General features: G+C 39.9%; 1 protein-coding gene across 5 annotated transcripts in view; it reads right to left on the bottom strand.

Moving 5' to 3' along the window:
• LOC109986898 (teneurin-3) overlaps positions 1–17,406 on the bottom strand; it is a 319,906-nt gene that overhangs the window by 66,289 nt on the left and 236,211 nt on the right. For all 5 annotated transcript variants that reach the window (XM_065954775.1, XM_065954777.1, XM_065954784.1 and 2 more), the window contains 7 exons: positions 14,945–15,130; positions 6,639–6,785; positions 3,027–3,157; positions 2,817–2,905; positions 451–570; positions 181–313; positions 1–85 (listed from right to left, as the gene is read on the bottom strand). The exon at positions 1–85 is cut by the window's left edge and continues 44 nt beyond it. In XM_065954775.1, coding sequence (XP_065810847.1) covers positions 1–85; positions 181–313; positions 451–570; positions 2,817–2,905; positions 3,027–3,157; positions 6,639–6,785; positions 14,945–15,130 — 891 coding nt within the window. The remainder of the gene's footprint in view (positions 86–180; positions 314–450; positions 571–2,816; positions 2,906–3,026; positions 3,158–6,638; positions 6,786–14,944; positions 15,131–17,406) is intronic.

Here is a 17,406-nt window from a genome sequence, read left to right as displayed (position 1 = left end):
AGAATGTGGACAGAGGAGAAGCGACGATGACAGGACTCGGTCTGATGAATCCGCTCAGGTCGCAGCTCGGGATGTCGTTCTCCTCCTGAAACACATGATGGGAGGTTTAGACGTTTAAATCCTGACTGATGAGAGAGTGTGTGTTTGTGTCTGTCAGAGATCAGGTCAGCGCTCGCTCACCTTCTTCATGACCAGCGTGTCCATCACGTAGAAGACGTTCCACGGCACCCACACGGTCCTGTACTGGGTGAGGAACGGAGCGCGCTCGAAACTCAACGTGAGGGACGCTCCACCGTTGGCGAGGAGGTCGAACCTGCAGAACAAAAAAAAAAATGTCTGCTTGAGAACACTGAAACTTTTTTTTTTTTTTACAGATTAATCCTCGTACGGCCTTCCTTTGACACCACAGAAAGATGAAACGGAGGGTCGTAAATATAAATGGATACATACATGCCGTCCTTGCGTGTCACAGTGTATCCGTGTTCAGGATAGTGAACAAACGTCACGTTGACTCCGATCAGAGGCGTCCCGTCTGCCGTCAACACCTGACCTCGAATTATGGACACCAGGCTGCAGATAGAGAGGGATAACGAAGATGTTATTTACATTAAAGCTGCTTTTACAGTATGCATCATTCACTAAAGAAATAATCATATTTAAAATGTACAACCATGAATTCATCCAACTGAACTGTTTGTGACTTGGTGCTTCTTTTCTTACCTGCTAAAAGCTAAATTAATTTAAACGATGTCTGAGATAAAGCTGCATGTTTCAGTGGAGTTCAGGCCCTCTTCACCATGCTTGTGTTGTGTCTCTATATGTAAACGGCACACCTGTCTTACTGTAGACGTCTATTGTCCTTCTTAAGCTCTGTGTTTCACTAATTTTAGGGCGTTTTCACACCTATAGTTTGTTAGCTCTGGTCTGAATCGTTGACCAATTTGTCACATTGTTGAATAACTACCTCAAGTTTGGTCTGTGTTCACACAGGGATTTTTACAAGTGGACAAAAATGTGTGATGTGCAAAAAAAAATGCTTGGAGTTTTTTGAAGGAAAAATCCTGAAAGTGAACAAAGACTAGTTGACGCCTGCCCGGCTGTGGCTGCTCCAAAGAATGGAAAAACGGAAAAACAACTATCCAGATTTATGTCGGCTCTGGTCTGTTTTTATATTGTTTGCAGTAATCACTGTAGTCAAACGATACATTTTGAAAATGAGGCGCAACTGCAGCTCGAAAACAATACGTTGATGCACTGGAGTCGCTGAATGTGCTTACAGTATCAAGACAGTTCAGGAGAAGGCGCACATTAATCCTCCTGAACCATGACCTGCTCAAGTCATCAAACAAACCACACTAGAGTCTGATAGAGACCCACCTTTTCAAGTAGTCTCGTTATGGTGGTCTGGTCCGCACCGGGGTTCAAATGACAGCTTCACACCAACACAAACAAACTACACTAACTTGGCAAAACGGACTCCAGTTTATTTCAGCCGAACCGCCCAGAGTGTTTATGTTCATATTCTGTTTAAATTCTTCGCTGTCCTGTCCCTTTGTTTCTCATTTAACTTCCTTCTTTCCACCTGTGTGATTGGTCGCTCTGTCCTGCTGTGTAACGGATGTATCTTCTGTAAGTACAGCGTGTTTTAAGTTTGTCACTGTGAGCTCAAGGTGAAATTAAAACATAATGCCCTTGTATTTTAATAGTGACACTTTTACAAACTCTTCAATGTCTCACACATGCACACAAACCACACCTTCACAAACACACAATGCTGTTTTGAGGCCTAATAAAACATTTTTATTATGAGGTTGCAGGGCGGGTTCCATTATGGAAATACGGGACGTTTTTATGAGCGGGTTGTGGCCCTCTGCTCGTATGAAACATTCAGGCTCGCAGAAAAAATGTGACAATCACAGAAAAATGGCCAAGCAGAATTGCCGTCATGGTTCTTTCCAGTCGCTCGCTCTGCCTTTCACTACCGCCACCTTCTCCCTCTCTATTATCATACTAAATGAATGTCATGTCGGAGGCACAGTCAGGCAGAAATGGGTTTTCTGCGAGAGGGTGAAAAAGCAGACTTCTCCGTATCAAGATCTTCGCCTCGCTCCATCATTTTGGTTGCTATTGGCGCAGACAGAAAGCTGCAGCTGCTAATCTAACCGCAGACTAAAGCAGACTAAGCTCTGACCTGCAGGCTCCAACATTATGAGTATCACAACTAGAGAAAGAAAACAAAGAGACGACACACTTTACCCCTGATCCCACTGTGATGAAAAACGACAGGGTTCGTATAGAAGAACAGGAAGTCATTTTCTCCGCCCTCTCTGTGTGTATGGAAAGCCTTTCTATACGGCATGTAACAGAAGCCAGAAACAGCGGAAATCTATCTCAAGCGTCGTCCTCCCTGCTGAAGGAAACATTACTTACATGATAAAATATGAAGTTTATCCTCTTTCCTGGCTTTGGACCTCATTCCTGATGGTTTTAATATTTCACTCACCATCTAAACCACACGGTCTCTGAAGTTATTCGACTTTTTTTTAAAGATTTTCTAAAACTTTTCCTTCTCTTATTTTCTATTCTGCAGCTGAGTGAACATATTTTTGCCCAATTAAAACTGTCCAGTATTATCCTTCCCTAAATGTCTAGAAACATATCAGAAAGGTAGGAAAGGTACTGCAACAGGTTTTGTATATTTGCCTTTTTGCTCCAATTGCACGACAGTAAACCGATGTATTTCCAATAAGGTATCTCTAATGATGTGACACACACTCACTACAGCCCACAGGTGTTGCTATGGACACCCTGCTTACCTTTTATTGAAGGGACTCTCCTCAGTGACGACCTGAGTGGATTCAGGACCTAGCAGGAAGTGAATACGCTGGTAGAAAGACCGAGCAGCCTGAGAAAAATACAATTTAAAAATGTAAAGACGAACGCTGCTTCCTCACGTCATTTATTTTAAAGTAGTTTTTACCAGGGATGGTTCAAAGTTGACTTTATTTCTATTTATGTTTTCTTACCTGTTGAGGAGCCAGCGAGGACGGGGATAGGCTGAGCACCTCCCCGGGGTCAGGTGATCCTTTGCAGTACTGCTGGTTCTGACAGGACGGCTGCAGGCAGCAGTCTGGATCCATACAGTCCGCCAGCCCATCTACAACACACAAACACAGTTATTATCGTCCTGGAAGGGTGGAGTATGGTATTATAATTTTAATTCTATAAAAGACACGCCATGAAAGACGCAACATGTTTATCGTTGCCGTGGAAACACTGGATGTTACGTCAAAGACGGCTGCATAAGGAAGCGGGAACTGCTTCTGTTGCTGTATGTGCTACTGTGATAAAAAAACATAATGTAAATTATACTTAAAACATTATCTTTTCCTCAGGTCACTTTCACCCGTTCGACTATGGTCTACTCAAGTTTGTTTTCATCGAGGGGTGTAGCAGCAGACAGAGAATCACTCCCATGATTCCCTGCCAGCCTCAACATCATCTTTCGTTTTGTTTTGATTGAGAGCCCCCTGCTGGCGGTATTTACATACTGTGCGTATAGAAATTATATGTTAAATTATATTTATTAAGTACTAGTATTATTCGACAGCTAAAATGGTCTTGAATGTTGAAGTAGTTTGGATTAATTAAAAAAAACAAAAAACACCATTATTACAATTAAAGCAACAACAAAAATATTTTAACAAACAACAATAAAACAGAAGTCAGAGTTTGGTAAGTTTTGCTGTCATACTTCTTAAACTGTTTAATGTGCTTATCCTTTCATGTTTTAACAATGATTGATTTGTAGGATGGATAAATGTACTCTCTTCACGGGGGAGGAATCAGAAGAAACTAGATATTGTTGTTTTTTATGTAAAAATGCTAAAAATGGTTGGGCATCTTGGAAAGACATAGGAAGAAATGGAGAGAATTATCCAACAGAAATATGAGGTAAATTGAAGAACAAACATGAGGGGAAAGACTGACATAAATCAAAGAGGGAAAAAAACAAAAATGTTCCTTTCTTTCTTGATTGGGAGAAATCGGAGGAATTGATGAATGACGGAAAATTGGAGCTATGTACTAGATTTTCGCAGTTTGTGTTTATCATCTGCAGGCAGGAATAATAAAGACAGAGAGACGGGGGGATTGAAGAGCAGAGGATGCAATGACAGAGAAAGAGAAGAGAGATTAGGAAGGAAAGGAGGGATAAGGAGAGAAGAGGAGGGAAGACAGATGGAGAGATGGAAGGGTGAAGGAGGTATGTAAGGCTATGTAATAATATACTGGCTGCTATTTATCTCTGTTAGTTTATGAAAGCTAGTTGTACATCTGGTGAGCAGGCACAGGGGACTACCGTGACACACACACATACACACACACACACACACACACACACACACACACACACACACACACACACACACACACACACACACACACACACACACACACACACACACACACACACACACTTTCCTTTCTTTCTTTTCATGATTATTCTGCTAAATGTTTTTTCCTGATGATTTGAAATGTATAAAATATAAATATCAAATATATTTGTAAAGTAAAAGCTGTTAAAATAATTATAAAAAAAAAAAAAAATGTAAAAAAATAATAATAATAATAATGACAAAAAAATAAACAAAAATAAAATAAAAATAAATAAAAAAAATGTGGAAAATGGCTCATATATACCTGTACACATAGAACTGACCTTTGGCCTTCACTGCGTTGTGTGTTTTGATTGGCTGGTTTGTATGATGTAAAATTTATTTTAAATCAGGACTACATACATTTATGGAGTCCAAGTATATGGTATCAAATCTGTCACGGTTTGTGCATCTTAGTGGTTTAAAGCTAATCCGTTAAATTTAACTGTTCTACTTCTCTAATGCACAAATAACGAGGGAGAGTTGATGATGAAGCTGGAGCAGTTCATGTGTTGCTTCTTCGAGCAACAAGGATGCTTATTGTAAATGTGGGCGAGCAGGACCTTGGCAACCTCCAGTGTTGAAAGTCAACGCACAAGTGGGTCACTTGGGGCTGGCCACAAAAGTCAATCAGCTTCTGTTTTGTTCCTTTGGCTAATGTTAGCTGCAGATGCTAGTTAGCTAGAATTGACCCTGAAGTGTTGACAGCTGAAGTGTTTTTGTAAACCCACTGATTATTTTTCATATCTTAAGGTGACATTTATTCTGAATTGGGAAATGTTTTTTCATATTAATTGTTCAAAGTTGTTGGAATTTCTTTTTGTTCAAATCTGAATAATTCTGTCGTAATGTGTAGATGCTGCTGTAACAAACATTTTAATTCCAGGGATATTGAAATATTTTTAATCCCCACAATTGCTCTGCTGCTGGTCCTGGTTTGGTTTGTCACTCAATGTAGACATACATTTCTAATAGCAGTGCTTTAAATACAGAGTTTTTATAAAGACTACTTCCAGGCTTTTATTCACTTCTAAAGTATTACACTTTTTGATTTATATTTTTCTGCTGTACCTTTCTCTTCCTCCATAGTATCTGCCTTCTAAAAATTGCCAGTGATTTACCTCTGTCCAAACTCTGACTGTTGTTCAGCAGCCTTTTCACTTCACTGCCTCATCAAGGTTGAGGCTACATTTTCTGCATTCATCTGGCAGCTGATGAGCAGCAGCTTGAGTGGATTTAGTTAAACACCTGCTGCAGGTACAAAAAAAGTGAAGCTTTCATTTTATACACGGTACGTTCCATTCCTTTTAAAAAGTCATTCATGGAGCCTTGAGGTAATTGATGTTTGGAGCTGAAAATGATAAAGATACTTAAGAGTTTGTAACATTAGCTGGCTGAACATATTGTTTAGAATTTTATAATTAAAGATAATGTAAACAAACACTTAAGAGTAGGCTTCCTTAACCTGGTAAACCCTGAGCATAGGTTTACAAGCAGTAGAAGACTGAAAAGGCTGTCATACATTTCACTTAAAAAAACATTGGCTGTCTTCATTATCTTAAAAGAACTGATTTTGTTGCTTGAATCTAAATTGTACATGGGGTATGTACTTCATAGCAAACTTAAGCTATTGCCTTTATTTCCTCTAATGCTCACAACAAAAGGTCCAATAACAGCCACACTCAATACGTCTTCATACCTTCACGCTGGTACAGGACAAACATAGAACACTTGGTTAACATTGTGAAACGGTCACAGTCTGAGTAAGTTAGGCAACAAATCTTTTGGTTTTGTGTAAGACAAAATGCCTGGGTTTAAATAAGCGTGCTATTTTTGTTACATACATGAAGTCTGTGAAGTTATGATGCTTGACCAAATCCAATGCATTGGACTCGAACCAATGTTTGTAGGGGGAAAGTTGAGTGTTGATATGGCCATTCATCACTACGTATATGCAACCATCAAATGAAGTTCTCCTGAAGCTGTGTTCAGGCTAAACAGGAATTACATTTTCCTCTTTTTCAAAAGAAAAAAAAAGGTAAAAAAAGTGGGAGATGCAAGCTAACCAAGAACGAGGTAAGTTATATGAAATTTGCGTCACTTGCATATTCATGAGTCCAAAAAATGTCAACACCAGCAAAAGCAAATCAGTGTTTAGATTTCCCTGACTTCTTGGGATGCAACGTATACAATTCAACTAACCTCCTTCGTTGTCCTTGCCGTCCGTGCAAAGCGTTTCCATGGCTACGTGACACCCGGCCCCTCTCCATCCTGATTGGCAGATGCAGTGCCAGCCACTAGCCTCCAGGGTGCAGCGACCATTGTTGTTGCAGAGACCTGGACAACCCTCTGAGACAGGGGACAGACAGACGGTTAGAAAAGTTAGAGCAGAGTAGGTGGGAGGGAGGGGTCACGGCTGGCTGTCAGGGTGTGAAATAGGCTTCAACCAACGCATAGGTTGAGAATAGTTTTGTTCTAAAGCTTCTGACAGATGGGAGGAATCAATATTGCTTTTACATTGAAGAATTTAATGCCAAAACAACAACATGCTCAGTGTTTCCCTTTAAACTTGGAAAAGCCTGTGAAACAGAAGGAGAGCATCATGGGACAGTGAATCTCCAGTGAACGTCAGAAACAGCTCGAAGGTGATCTGGCAGCCTCTGCAGGCGTGATGCAGGTTCACTGCAGGTTTCACACAGCTGAGGGAAATCCTCCTACGCCACACTGAAGCTCTCTCTCTCAGATAACACATCTGACAAAATAACAACACATAATACAATCTGGGGTCCAGCCTCGAAAAACGGGTGGAGAGAAATAGTTGTATGCTTGTAGTGTTGATGCAAAAAGAGTTTTAATAATGAACCAACACCTCGATATGACAATAAATTTAAGAAATGGACTGTCAGGTTAGGGTAAGTTTATCTGTTTCTAAAAAGTTTTGTACCATGGAGTATTTATTGGCTTATTAGTCTGAATTCAACACTCTGCACTGTATTAAACTTGCTCACATTTATTGACATTCTTTTTCTTGTTTTCATGGTTTATTTAAGATTTAAAAAAAAAAAAAAAAAGTTTTATGTGCTGTCCTGTTTCTTTGTTGACGTCTTTTGTCATTTATGTTTTTATGCTCTACGGTGCACGACAAATTCCTCTAGGGGCAATAAAGGCTTCATTCATTCATTCCAATAAACATGTATGCTTTCTATGTAAAAACATTTTTTTGGGTTTAGGACTGTTTTCTGACCGAGGACCAGTGGAAACTCAGGCTGCTCTACAGACTCGTACACATTGTGTGCTGTCTCTTCAGTTGATTTGATGTTCTCGTAACTCAAGTGGCTGCTATACCTTCCATCCACAGAGCAATTTGGGAGTGGGATTTGTAGTTTTTAGTGAAATGGATCATACCACTCTGAAGAGAAAAATCCTGCAGTTTACTGGAGTTCGACTGTCCCAGCAAAGTCTCAACACTTTTTTAAAGGCTTTTTCACAAGGTTCAAGGGAACACTCTGCGCTTCTTTTTGGCATTAAATTTGAACCTTTGTCATGTCAGCAGAAAACACTCACTGTCAGCAGCTTCAGTCCAAAAACACCTTCAGAAACACTTCAAAGAGACGCATTGGTTGAAGCCTAATGTGTGTGACAGCCCTGAGTGATGAAGCTTTCTCCTACAGATGGACTGACAGACTGAAAGACAGATCGATCGACAAATAAAACAGGTCGAAACATTAATCCACGTGTGAGAGAGACACAGACTGACAGACAGACAGACAGTCAGCCTCAGGTGAAATGCACTGATGTTGTAGTTTCACATGAACCATGGACAAAGTTCACTGTGTGCTGCAGTTAGAAATTGATTCAAGAGAATAGTTTTCATCAATAAGGAAGAAACATGTTATTTGATCAAAATCAGATGATGAAAAACAGGTGTAGAGGCAAACGAGCAAAAACAAAACGGAAAGCTACGGAAGCCCTAAGCGGACATGCATCCTTTGATTTTACGTACTCCACTTTCCAGTGATGATGAGTCATTTATGGTTGTGTTTGTCTCAATATCTAGTTATTTATTGCTGGTTAACAAAGCTGGTTTTCCTGGGAAAACTGGAAACAATTCTGGCGATCTAGGAAACAAAACAACATGCTGGTCGCCGTAATGGTTGATTTCTGTTTTGTGCTTTTGCAACTTTGAGGATACGAGATGAATAAATGGATTCTAAAGTAAGAAATTATCATCTAATCAAAGACTGGATGATTCTGTGATCTAAACCAAACTATTTGGATAGAGAATAATAGATTTGCTAATGGCAAACATTCTGTTTTTGCTCAAGACCCCAAGTTTAGAAATGTACGGAGGCCCCATGTGGCACAAAACAAAAATCAATCATTAAAGCGACCAGCTTGTTGTTTTTATTTTCTAGATCATCAGAAAGTCATCCCGTTTTCCTGGGAAAACAAGCTTTGTTAATCTGAGATAAATAACTCAGAGATTGAGAGAAAAAACAACCAGAAATGACTCATCATCACTGGAAAATGGAGTATGCTCAAACCTATGGATGCATGACCACTTAGGGCTTCGGTAGAAAGCTAAATATTTGTAGAAAGTTAAAATGTCAAAGTTTTCTAACAAAATAGAGTCGAACCAAATCTGACAAGCGTGTTTTTCTTCTTTGGGTGAATAATTTATTTGAGTGTTGGCGTGCTAGTCGGTGGAAATCAAACCAAATCACAGGTAGAATCCATGTGAAAACACAACAGGTAGACAGATACACAGTGCACAAAGTATAGGGAGGACAGGGTGCTTTGGACGACATGCCTCCGAAGGCTATACTTTCTGCCTCTGCTTGACATTCCCCGATCACAGAGTAGACAATCAGATAGACCGATCAATAAACAGTGAATATCAGACCCAAGCAAAGCCCAGTTTGGAGAGACAGAAGGAGGGATGGATGTAAAGATGGAGAATAGAGAAAGACAGGAGAGTGGAGATAGACAGAGGACAGGGGGACAGCAGCTGGCTAAAGTTACACAAACAGATATATCAGGCTCGTGGATGCAAGACGAAATATGGAGTCGTGTGTGTCTTCATGTGTGTGTGTTTTTTTTGTGTGAGAAACAGGGTTAAAAATGATGTGACAAGAAAGAAACAAACCCAACACTGAGACCTCAGAATGAACAGAAGTATAAAAAATAATACCATAAAAAACAGATAAAGCGAGAGTTTATAAAGACTGAAAGTAAAAAAAAAAGGAGAAGACAGGAGAAGTGACACCAAATGGAATAAATCAGAACCAAAGGAAGTCAAAAAGGAAAGTGTGAAGTGGTTGTATTTTGGGACAGAAAGGCCTTTATTGAGTCTTTGGTATGAATTACCTTTATATCCTGAGAATAGGAGAGGGCACGAGGGAGAGAGGGAGGAAAATTAGGGAAAAAAAGTAAATCGAAACAAAAGCAGCACTGCCAAATATACTCTCTGTGATGGACAGATGGAAATGGCAGCCAAAGGAAGAGGAGGAGGAGGAGGAGGAGGAGGAGGAGGAGGAGGAGAGGAAGAACAGAGATGGGATCAAGGGAGTGCAATAACACTGCAGGAGAGCCTTCACAGGGTACAAAACGAGCAGTTCATTCAATTTGTCTTCATTCACATTGAAATCACACACGAGGGGGAGAGGACAAAAGGCAACCGAGAAAGAAACGAAAACAAAAAAACAGAAAAGGTTTTCAAAATCAACAAGAATAGATTCTAAGTTATCATCTAATCAGAGACAGGGTGATGTTTATGTCAATACCCAACCTTTATAGAGAATAATACATACATTATTGCAAACATTGTTTTAGGTATGGAGGCCCTCTATGGCCTGCTGCACCAGCTGAGAGCAAGGTTTGTTTTATGGGTCCACACTCTATTTGAGTCTAGTTCAGTCCTAACTTCCTGTGTGTCATCGTTTAGTTGCACCACAGAGATGTAGGGTCAATCTTACTTGGTAGAGTGCAAGGTAAAAACTAACCAAAATATTGAAACACACGTTTTTACCTCCTGTAGCCAATTTTTTTAATACAGTGTTTATCACAGTGCTACCTCTCGTGAACTAAATGTCCCTCATTAGCTTTGATTAACTGTCGGGAAATCCAAAAACTGAAAATGAATACTTGAAAATGTATTTCAATATTATAAAGCACAGCTGCAACCTTAATCTACAGCGTGTGTGACATAACAGCAGTGACATGTAGTGGTAAAAAAGAGGTCATTTAGCAACCGTATTTAACGGAAGACTTTACACCTACGAGGAGGTACTGTAAGGTGTAAGATCGAATTTATAATTCATGACAACGTTAGAACTATCTCAGCTGGTGCAACACCTCAGTAGAAAGTAAAGCGTGAACTCTGTCATCAGGTCAAAATTACGTTCAAACTAGATTATGTCTGAACTAATGCATTGCTGCTGTGTTCATCTTAACTTTCCGTTTTAAAATCCTACACATGGTTTACAATCCGTGCCGGCTGATTCGCACCTCTAGGTACTGTTTTGAAAAATGTGGGAACAGTTTTGTAAATGTAGTAAAATGTGGGAACAGTTTCTCAGAATGTGGGGAAGGTTTTGGTACAGATATGAATGCGGCTCTTTTTCCATCTCAGCTGACACCAGGGACGCCCCTTTGATAGGCTATACTGTACTACTGATGTACTTCTTCTAATGCTTGGGTTAGAGTTTGTTCTGGGACATATTAAGTTGACTGACATATTGCTGTTGGTTGTTTAACTTTAGCTTCATGCTTTTTTCCACTTATCAAAACCGCCACAGGATCTACAGGATGTGCGTTTGCCGCCATCCGTCCGCGGCGCACACAGATCCTGTAGAAACTGCCAGTAAGGGCTCGTTAAAGACTAAATGTAAGACGTACCAGTTTATTTACAGATGCCACCAGAATCTACAGAAAGAGCTCCTCACAGCTGATTAAAGATACTTAAGGATTCAGGTGAAATACAAAACATTCTCTTGGTAGCTTAAAAAGATGCTGACTGTCATCGACTTCTCAACAGATGTAAACATTGACTGTCGGTTTCACGTGGGAGTCGAACATTGGATGAAAGTCCAGGACCCGTGAAACAATCAGGACGGCCACCACGGTTTTGAAACACTGGGCCATGAAACTGTATTGTTTTTGTAACTTCTATCATGGTAAACAACACTAAACACGCACTGTTAATCCACTACAGGGTTTTTAGACAAATGAAAGTTGGCCGTGTCGCTGTTAGAGATCATGAAAAAGGAAACCGATCAAAGTTTTAAACACTGAAACAACCTCGGAGGACAACAGACGACAAACAGAAGAGAAATACATCATAAGTCACTGAAAACAAGCTGTGAAGACAATTATAATTCTAATTGTATACTTTCTCAAAACAACCAAATGTAGGACCTGACGGGGAAATCAAAAGAATCGTAAAAATAAGTGGTTAAAGTTCATTTTGCTGCAAAAGATACAGACACAAAGCCTGTAAATGTTGGAAGCCACAGTAATGATGCATGTTATCAGAGATGGCAAAAGGATGGAGGGGAGGAGAAGGAAACAAAACCAGATATCTAAAACAAAATCCTTCTTCATAAATGATTCAAATCAAAGTCGCCATCCTCTTCAGCCACAGCTCGTTAACACAGGAAGAAATCAAAAGCAGAGGAGGGAGGGAGGGAGAGGAAAAGCTGGTGATGAGGGGAAGAAGAGGAAAAGAGTACAGTACCTTTTACTCTAATGTCCGGGTTGTGAGCTTTAAGAAGGAAAGAAAAGTACAGGAGAAGAGGTAGATAGAAAGAAAGTGTTTAGTCCGGATACACAGGCCGAAACGGATTCAGCAGGTAAGAAAAGATTCAGAAGCAAACAAAGACCAAACAGAATCTCAGGCTACACAAACACTTATGAATATTATTGTCTTGTGTCTTGTGGCTTTAGCGCGGCTCTTTCCAATTATTGAACTTGGAACAGACTGGTCGGTGACGTCAGAGTTTCCAGTGGACTCCGACACGAGGCATTCATGTGATGTTTAGAGACAGAAGAAGAAAATGAATCCTCTCCGTCTAAACAAACACACTGTTTGTTGGCTGAGCACTTTAACTGGATTCCTCCTCATCTCACTACTCTCAGCATCCCTCTCCGTGTTTGTGTGTGTGTGCATCCTTCCATGTGTGTGCTTAGAACCGACAATAACTGGAGCCAATTTGTCGCTCTTTCCCAGCGTTACTGTAGCTGTCTGTCTGTTTGACAACAAATAGCTTTTTAAGTGTGGGGTTTGGTGAAGAGCTGGAGCTGCCACAAAGGCCCCGCTGCTCAGTGTGCGGTTCCCTGTTTGACTATCACAACACAACAGGACGACGTTTCTACACTCGCCACAGATTCTCACTCAAAAAAGCACATTACCACTGTCAGGGCTGCAAATAATAAAACATGGAAAACTTGATGCATCAACAGAAAACAAGAGTGCTCCCTAAGAGGTTTGATCTGTTTTAAATGAAGAAACAGTCCAGGTACATATGAAAAATATGCATAAATCATGTATCTCATGTATCTACGTAGATGTATACTATATGTACTGTGTGTATTGGGCTCATCCATGTTGCCTTTGGAAAATGTAACCTGTGTTCTGCAGGAATACGGGGCTGGCCTTTAATAGTAAATGATTGGAATCAGCAACTGAGAAGACCACGAGTTGTCTGATATTTTGTTGGTTGAACGTATTAAAATGTATTTAGCCGTATGATTGTGAACAAAGCAAATCGGAAGTAACAACATTGAAGGCTGTAAGCGTAACAAAACGAGTTATCGCCCAATGTTTTAAACATGAGCCTGATTATCCACAGAGGATGCCAATACTCAAAAACAAATAAAGCTGGTAATTAAAACCAGGAGAGAACACTGAATATAGCTCTTTCATGTAAGAAAAAAAACAAAACACCTTTTCATTTACATAGTCGGAGCGGAGCTACAGGCTGAGATGCTGCTGCTAGCTTGTTGTTAGAGATTTAGCTCGTTTTAATGTACTGTAAGGATTTCTTCAGGTCTTTAATTGTCTCAAAGGCTAAGATATTTCCCTCTTCCAAAAAACAACATATTATTTAAAACTAGTAACAAGCCAGTTTTACAATAAAAAAACGGCTTTTTGTTTTTTCAAGTTTTGATGGCGGAAAGCTGAGCTTCTGTAAGCTTCTGTTAGACATTTAGCATGTTTGTATCTGTGGCTTCAGCCAAATCCGAATCAATTGAGGAAACTGTGACGTAAGTTCAGCCCCACAAAGGCGTACTTTCTTTTCTCTCAAATCTGTTTGAGTTTTTAGCTGACATAATCAAATATATTTATCATATCTGTTTGTGTCACGTCTCTGCATCTACTGTAGTGTTTATGTCAGTCTTTTTTAACATTCTGTGTTGTAGCATTACTTTTCTTGTTTCATGAGAAAGATTAATCCCTCCTGTAGCTTCAGTTTGCATTTCCTGATCCCTCGATTATCCACACACCTGTGCTTGTTACAACTCCTCCCTGATTTTTCAATAATCTACCCTCTTAATTCCTCTTCTCCTCCCTCGTTGTTCCTCATAAAGACTTTGTCCAAGTTTATTTGTTGCTTTCATCAGACAATCACCTGAATTCATTCACTGTTATTGAGCTAATATTTAAACTTTATCTTCTGTCTCTGATCTGCCGGGCACTATCACATGTTTCAGTCTTATGGCTACAACTTTGCTGTTTTAGTTCTGCCTCATTCCTCTCACAAGCAGAAGAAGTGTTTCATTGTTTAAAGAGATTTCAGGAGTAATTAGAGGCAGAAATGACCTGAAGAGATGCAGCTTTTTGTTGAGCTGCAGACTGAGACGGCCTATTACAATAACCTCAGGTACTAAAAAAACAAGTTGAGCGTATTTCTCAGAGCGATGGCCAACCAAAATACATTCTAACAGATAATTATGTTTTTTTACAACCTTCATTTCCACTTGCACCACTAAAGTCCCTTCAGTTTTTATTGAACCACAGCAGAATCCTACACAAACATGGACATCCATTTAATGAGCAGCAACATTGTGCTCATCTTCTTAATGAGCAGCAACATTGTGCTAATCTTCTTCTGGTAGAACCCATGAAGAAAAGAGAGACTACATTTAATGTCATGACTAACATTACTTTTTTTTTTTTTTTTTTTTTTCAGGTTTAAGGAAGCGCCTGCAAATTCTCCAAACCATTAAGGAGGTAAATCATGACGTCATGCCTGATTCTGCAACACAACTTAGAACAAAAATAGAGTCAGTTTGCACAAAGAATAGTAATGATTTTCCAGACATCATTTCAGGAAGGTTAGGGACACCAGTGACAAAGATTTGGTTAAACACTTGCATGTGGAGTGATAACTTCCATGTTCAGATGCTCTTTTTTCCCCCTGTACTGTCTTTGTGTGTTTGTGAGTGTGTGTGTGTGTTTGTGTGTGTGTGTGTGTGTGTGTGTGTGTGCGCGTGTGTGATCCACTCACCGATATTGCAGTGCTCTCCGGTCCAGCCCTGGTCACACTCACACTTGCCCTCCTTGCAAACACCGTTCTTGGTGCACATCGGGTGACAGGCCTTCTGGTCGCACAAGGTTCCCGTCCAGCCCTCCTCACAACGACACACACCGCCATAGCAGACGCCGTGGTTGCCGCAGTCCACCTCGCACACCTCTGTGAGAGAAACAAGCAAAATATGAAGACACAAATACATAAACTACAATATGTTTTCAGCTCAAGTTACTGACTTAAAAAACCATTCGAATCAAACTGTATATACTGTAAGATATGCAAAATGTGAAATATGACTCAGGATAAAAATAACTCACTTTAGAATTCAACAAAGCTAATCCCACCTATTGGCAGGTAAATAAAATATGACAAATAAACCTCCCTTTTAATGCTGAATCAAACATGTTTTTGTGCTAAGGTTGAGGAGAGGAAATGAAGGCAGACAGTTGTAGAGACAGGATAAAGAAACAGCTTCATGCAGTTATATGTTAATAAGTGTTTTTATTATTCTGATGTCGAGCAGGATACAAACATGTTGACAGGAGGACTACTGTCGCTTCTTTTATCACCTCACAACGTCTGCATGAAGGAGTAGAATATGCTGTTTTAACATGTTGTTTTAATACAGGAAAAAAACTTATTGCATAATTAGTTTTGACTTTCTGACTGCACACGGAGCGGGATACAACCCCATAGCTAAAAAAAAACCTACTAGCAAAGAGGAGATGTTGCAGCTTTACAAAATAACCGAACAAATCACCCCAAAACCTTCATTCTCTCTAATGTCCAGCAGCAGATGTCTGAGGCCCTGATTCACAAAAGGAGTGTCTGACTTTTAAGCAAACAAATCAAAAAGACAGCGTGTAATTCTCACGGCGTACATATGAAGAGAAAAACGCACCCCTGCAGAGAAAAGCGTCTGTGCGCTGATGCCGTTTGCGTGTGTTTTAATGAGCCATGCTGCACAAATTTTGGACAAACACAATGATCAAATACAGGATCAGAGTGGATGGAAGAGACTTCACAGGAGACTTATTTCAACTGGTAGAAAAAGGATTATAATATGTGACATTTGTAAGGAAACTTTCCAACTGTAGCTGACTGTACACTTCTTTATCTCTACACATGGAGACTCTTGTCCTCAATGTAACCAAAGTTCATGAAGCTGGTTTTGTCTATTAATCAAACTGTGAAAAAGAAACTGACGGACAAAGATCGAAAATCTTCTGCATGCTTTGCTCAGTCTCCATGAATATCAGATATTACTCGCTAACCAAGCGGGAGCTATAGTATAAAACAATCTGACTGAGGAAGGGAAGAGTTTTGGGTGAGATGGTGAGATGAATCTGTATGAGACAGATGATTTATGGAAATTGCCAGCCTTTGGTAGTGCGGAAAAGTCAGCAGTAATGAGACACACAAATGGTGTGCGTGTGTGTGTGTGTGTGTGTGTGTGTGTGTGTGTGTGTGTGTGTGTGTGTGTGTGTGTGTGTGAGACGCAGAGGAGGTGTTTGCTTTCAGGTACTGGTCGATAATCTTACTAGGAGCATTATTAATCATGACTCTGTCTTAGCTGTGTGCGTTCTCTTATCACAGCACTCTCTCAAAATGCATTTAAAGTTATTAATTAATTCATATCTATAATTAGTGTCATATATTAATCTCCTGCAGACATCAATAGGCACTAAACTGAGCGGGTGAACAGGAAGCAGCGGAGCGGTGCATTGCAGGGCTCAAATAGAACTGATTGTCCTCTAAACATAACGACCTGTCCACACGGTTTAATGAAACATTAATTAAAAAATCAATTAAGAGCCCGAGGCCACAAAACTGTCCCTGATTCACCTGGACCTGTGTGTGTGTGTGTGTGTCTGTGTGTGTGTGTGTGTGTGTGTGTGTGTGTGTGTGTGTGTGTGTCCGTCCTGGACTGAACTCTGATCCTTCACAGCTGTCTGTCTCTCTGTGTGACATATTGTGGAAGGACCTGTCAGGTATAAAGCTTTAAAGAGAATAACAGGTGATTGTGTTTCTTAATTATTAAAATGTTATTTCCCGCTCATAGCATCACACATGAGACCTCTTTTAATGTCCCTTAGGTTTCTGTTTTGATATTTAAAAAAAAAATTAAGAACAGAAACCCAAAGATTCACGAGTATCTGGATTCTTCTTTGTTTTCTAGTTTTCTGAGTTTCTGTTTCTTTTTTTTTAAAATCAGCGCAGTGTTTCCAGAGTTTACGGTACGATTTCAACAGAACACTCAAAGGCCAATAGCACACTTTGTAAATGATCCGACGTGATGTTGCTAAGCCAATCAAATATCTGCATTCCTGTAACGATGCAGCTCAGTGGATTTATTTCAGTTTTAATGAACCTCAAATGTTAAAGCTGATAAAACTTATTGTATCAGAGCTTTACTGAATCATCAGCTTGTGAACGGT

The sequence above is a fragment of the Labrus bergylta genome, chromosome 1 (genome assembly GCF_963930695.1).
Source record: "Labrus bergylta chromosome 1, fLabBer1.1, whole genome shotgun sequence".
NCBI lineage: Eukaryota > Metazoa > Chordata > Actinopteri > Labriformes > Labridae > Labrus > Labrus bergylta.
The sequence above is the reverse complement of the archived record's forward strand: the minus strand, read 5'-3'. Positions and strand labels throughout refer to the sequence as shown.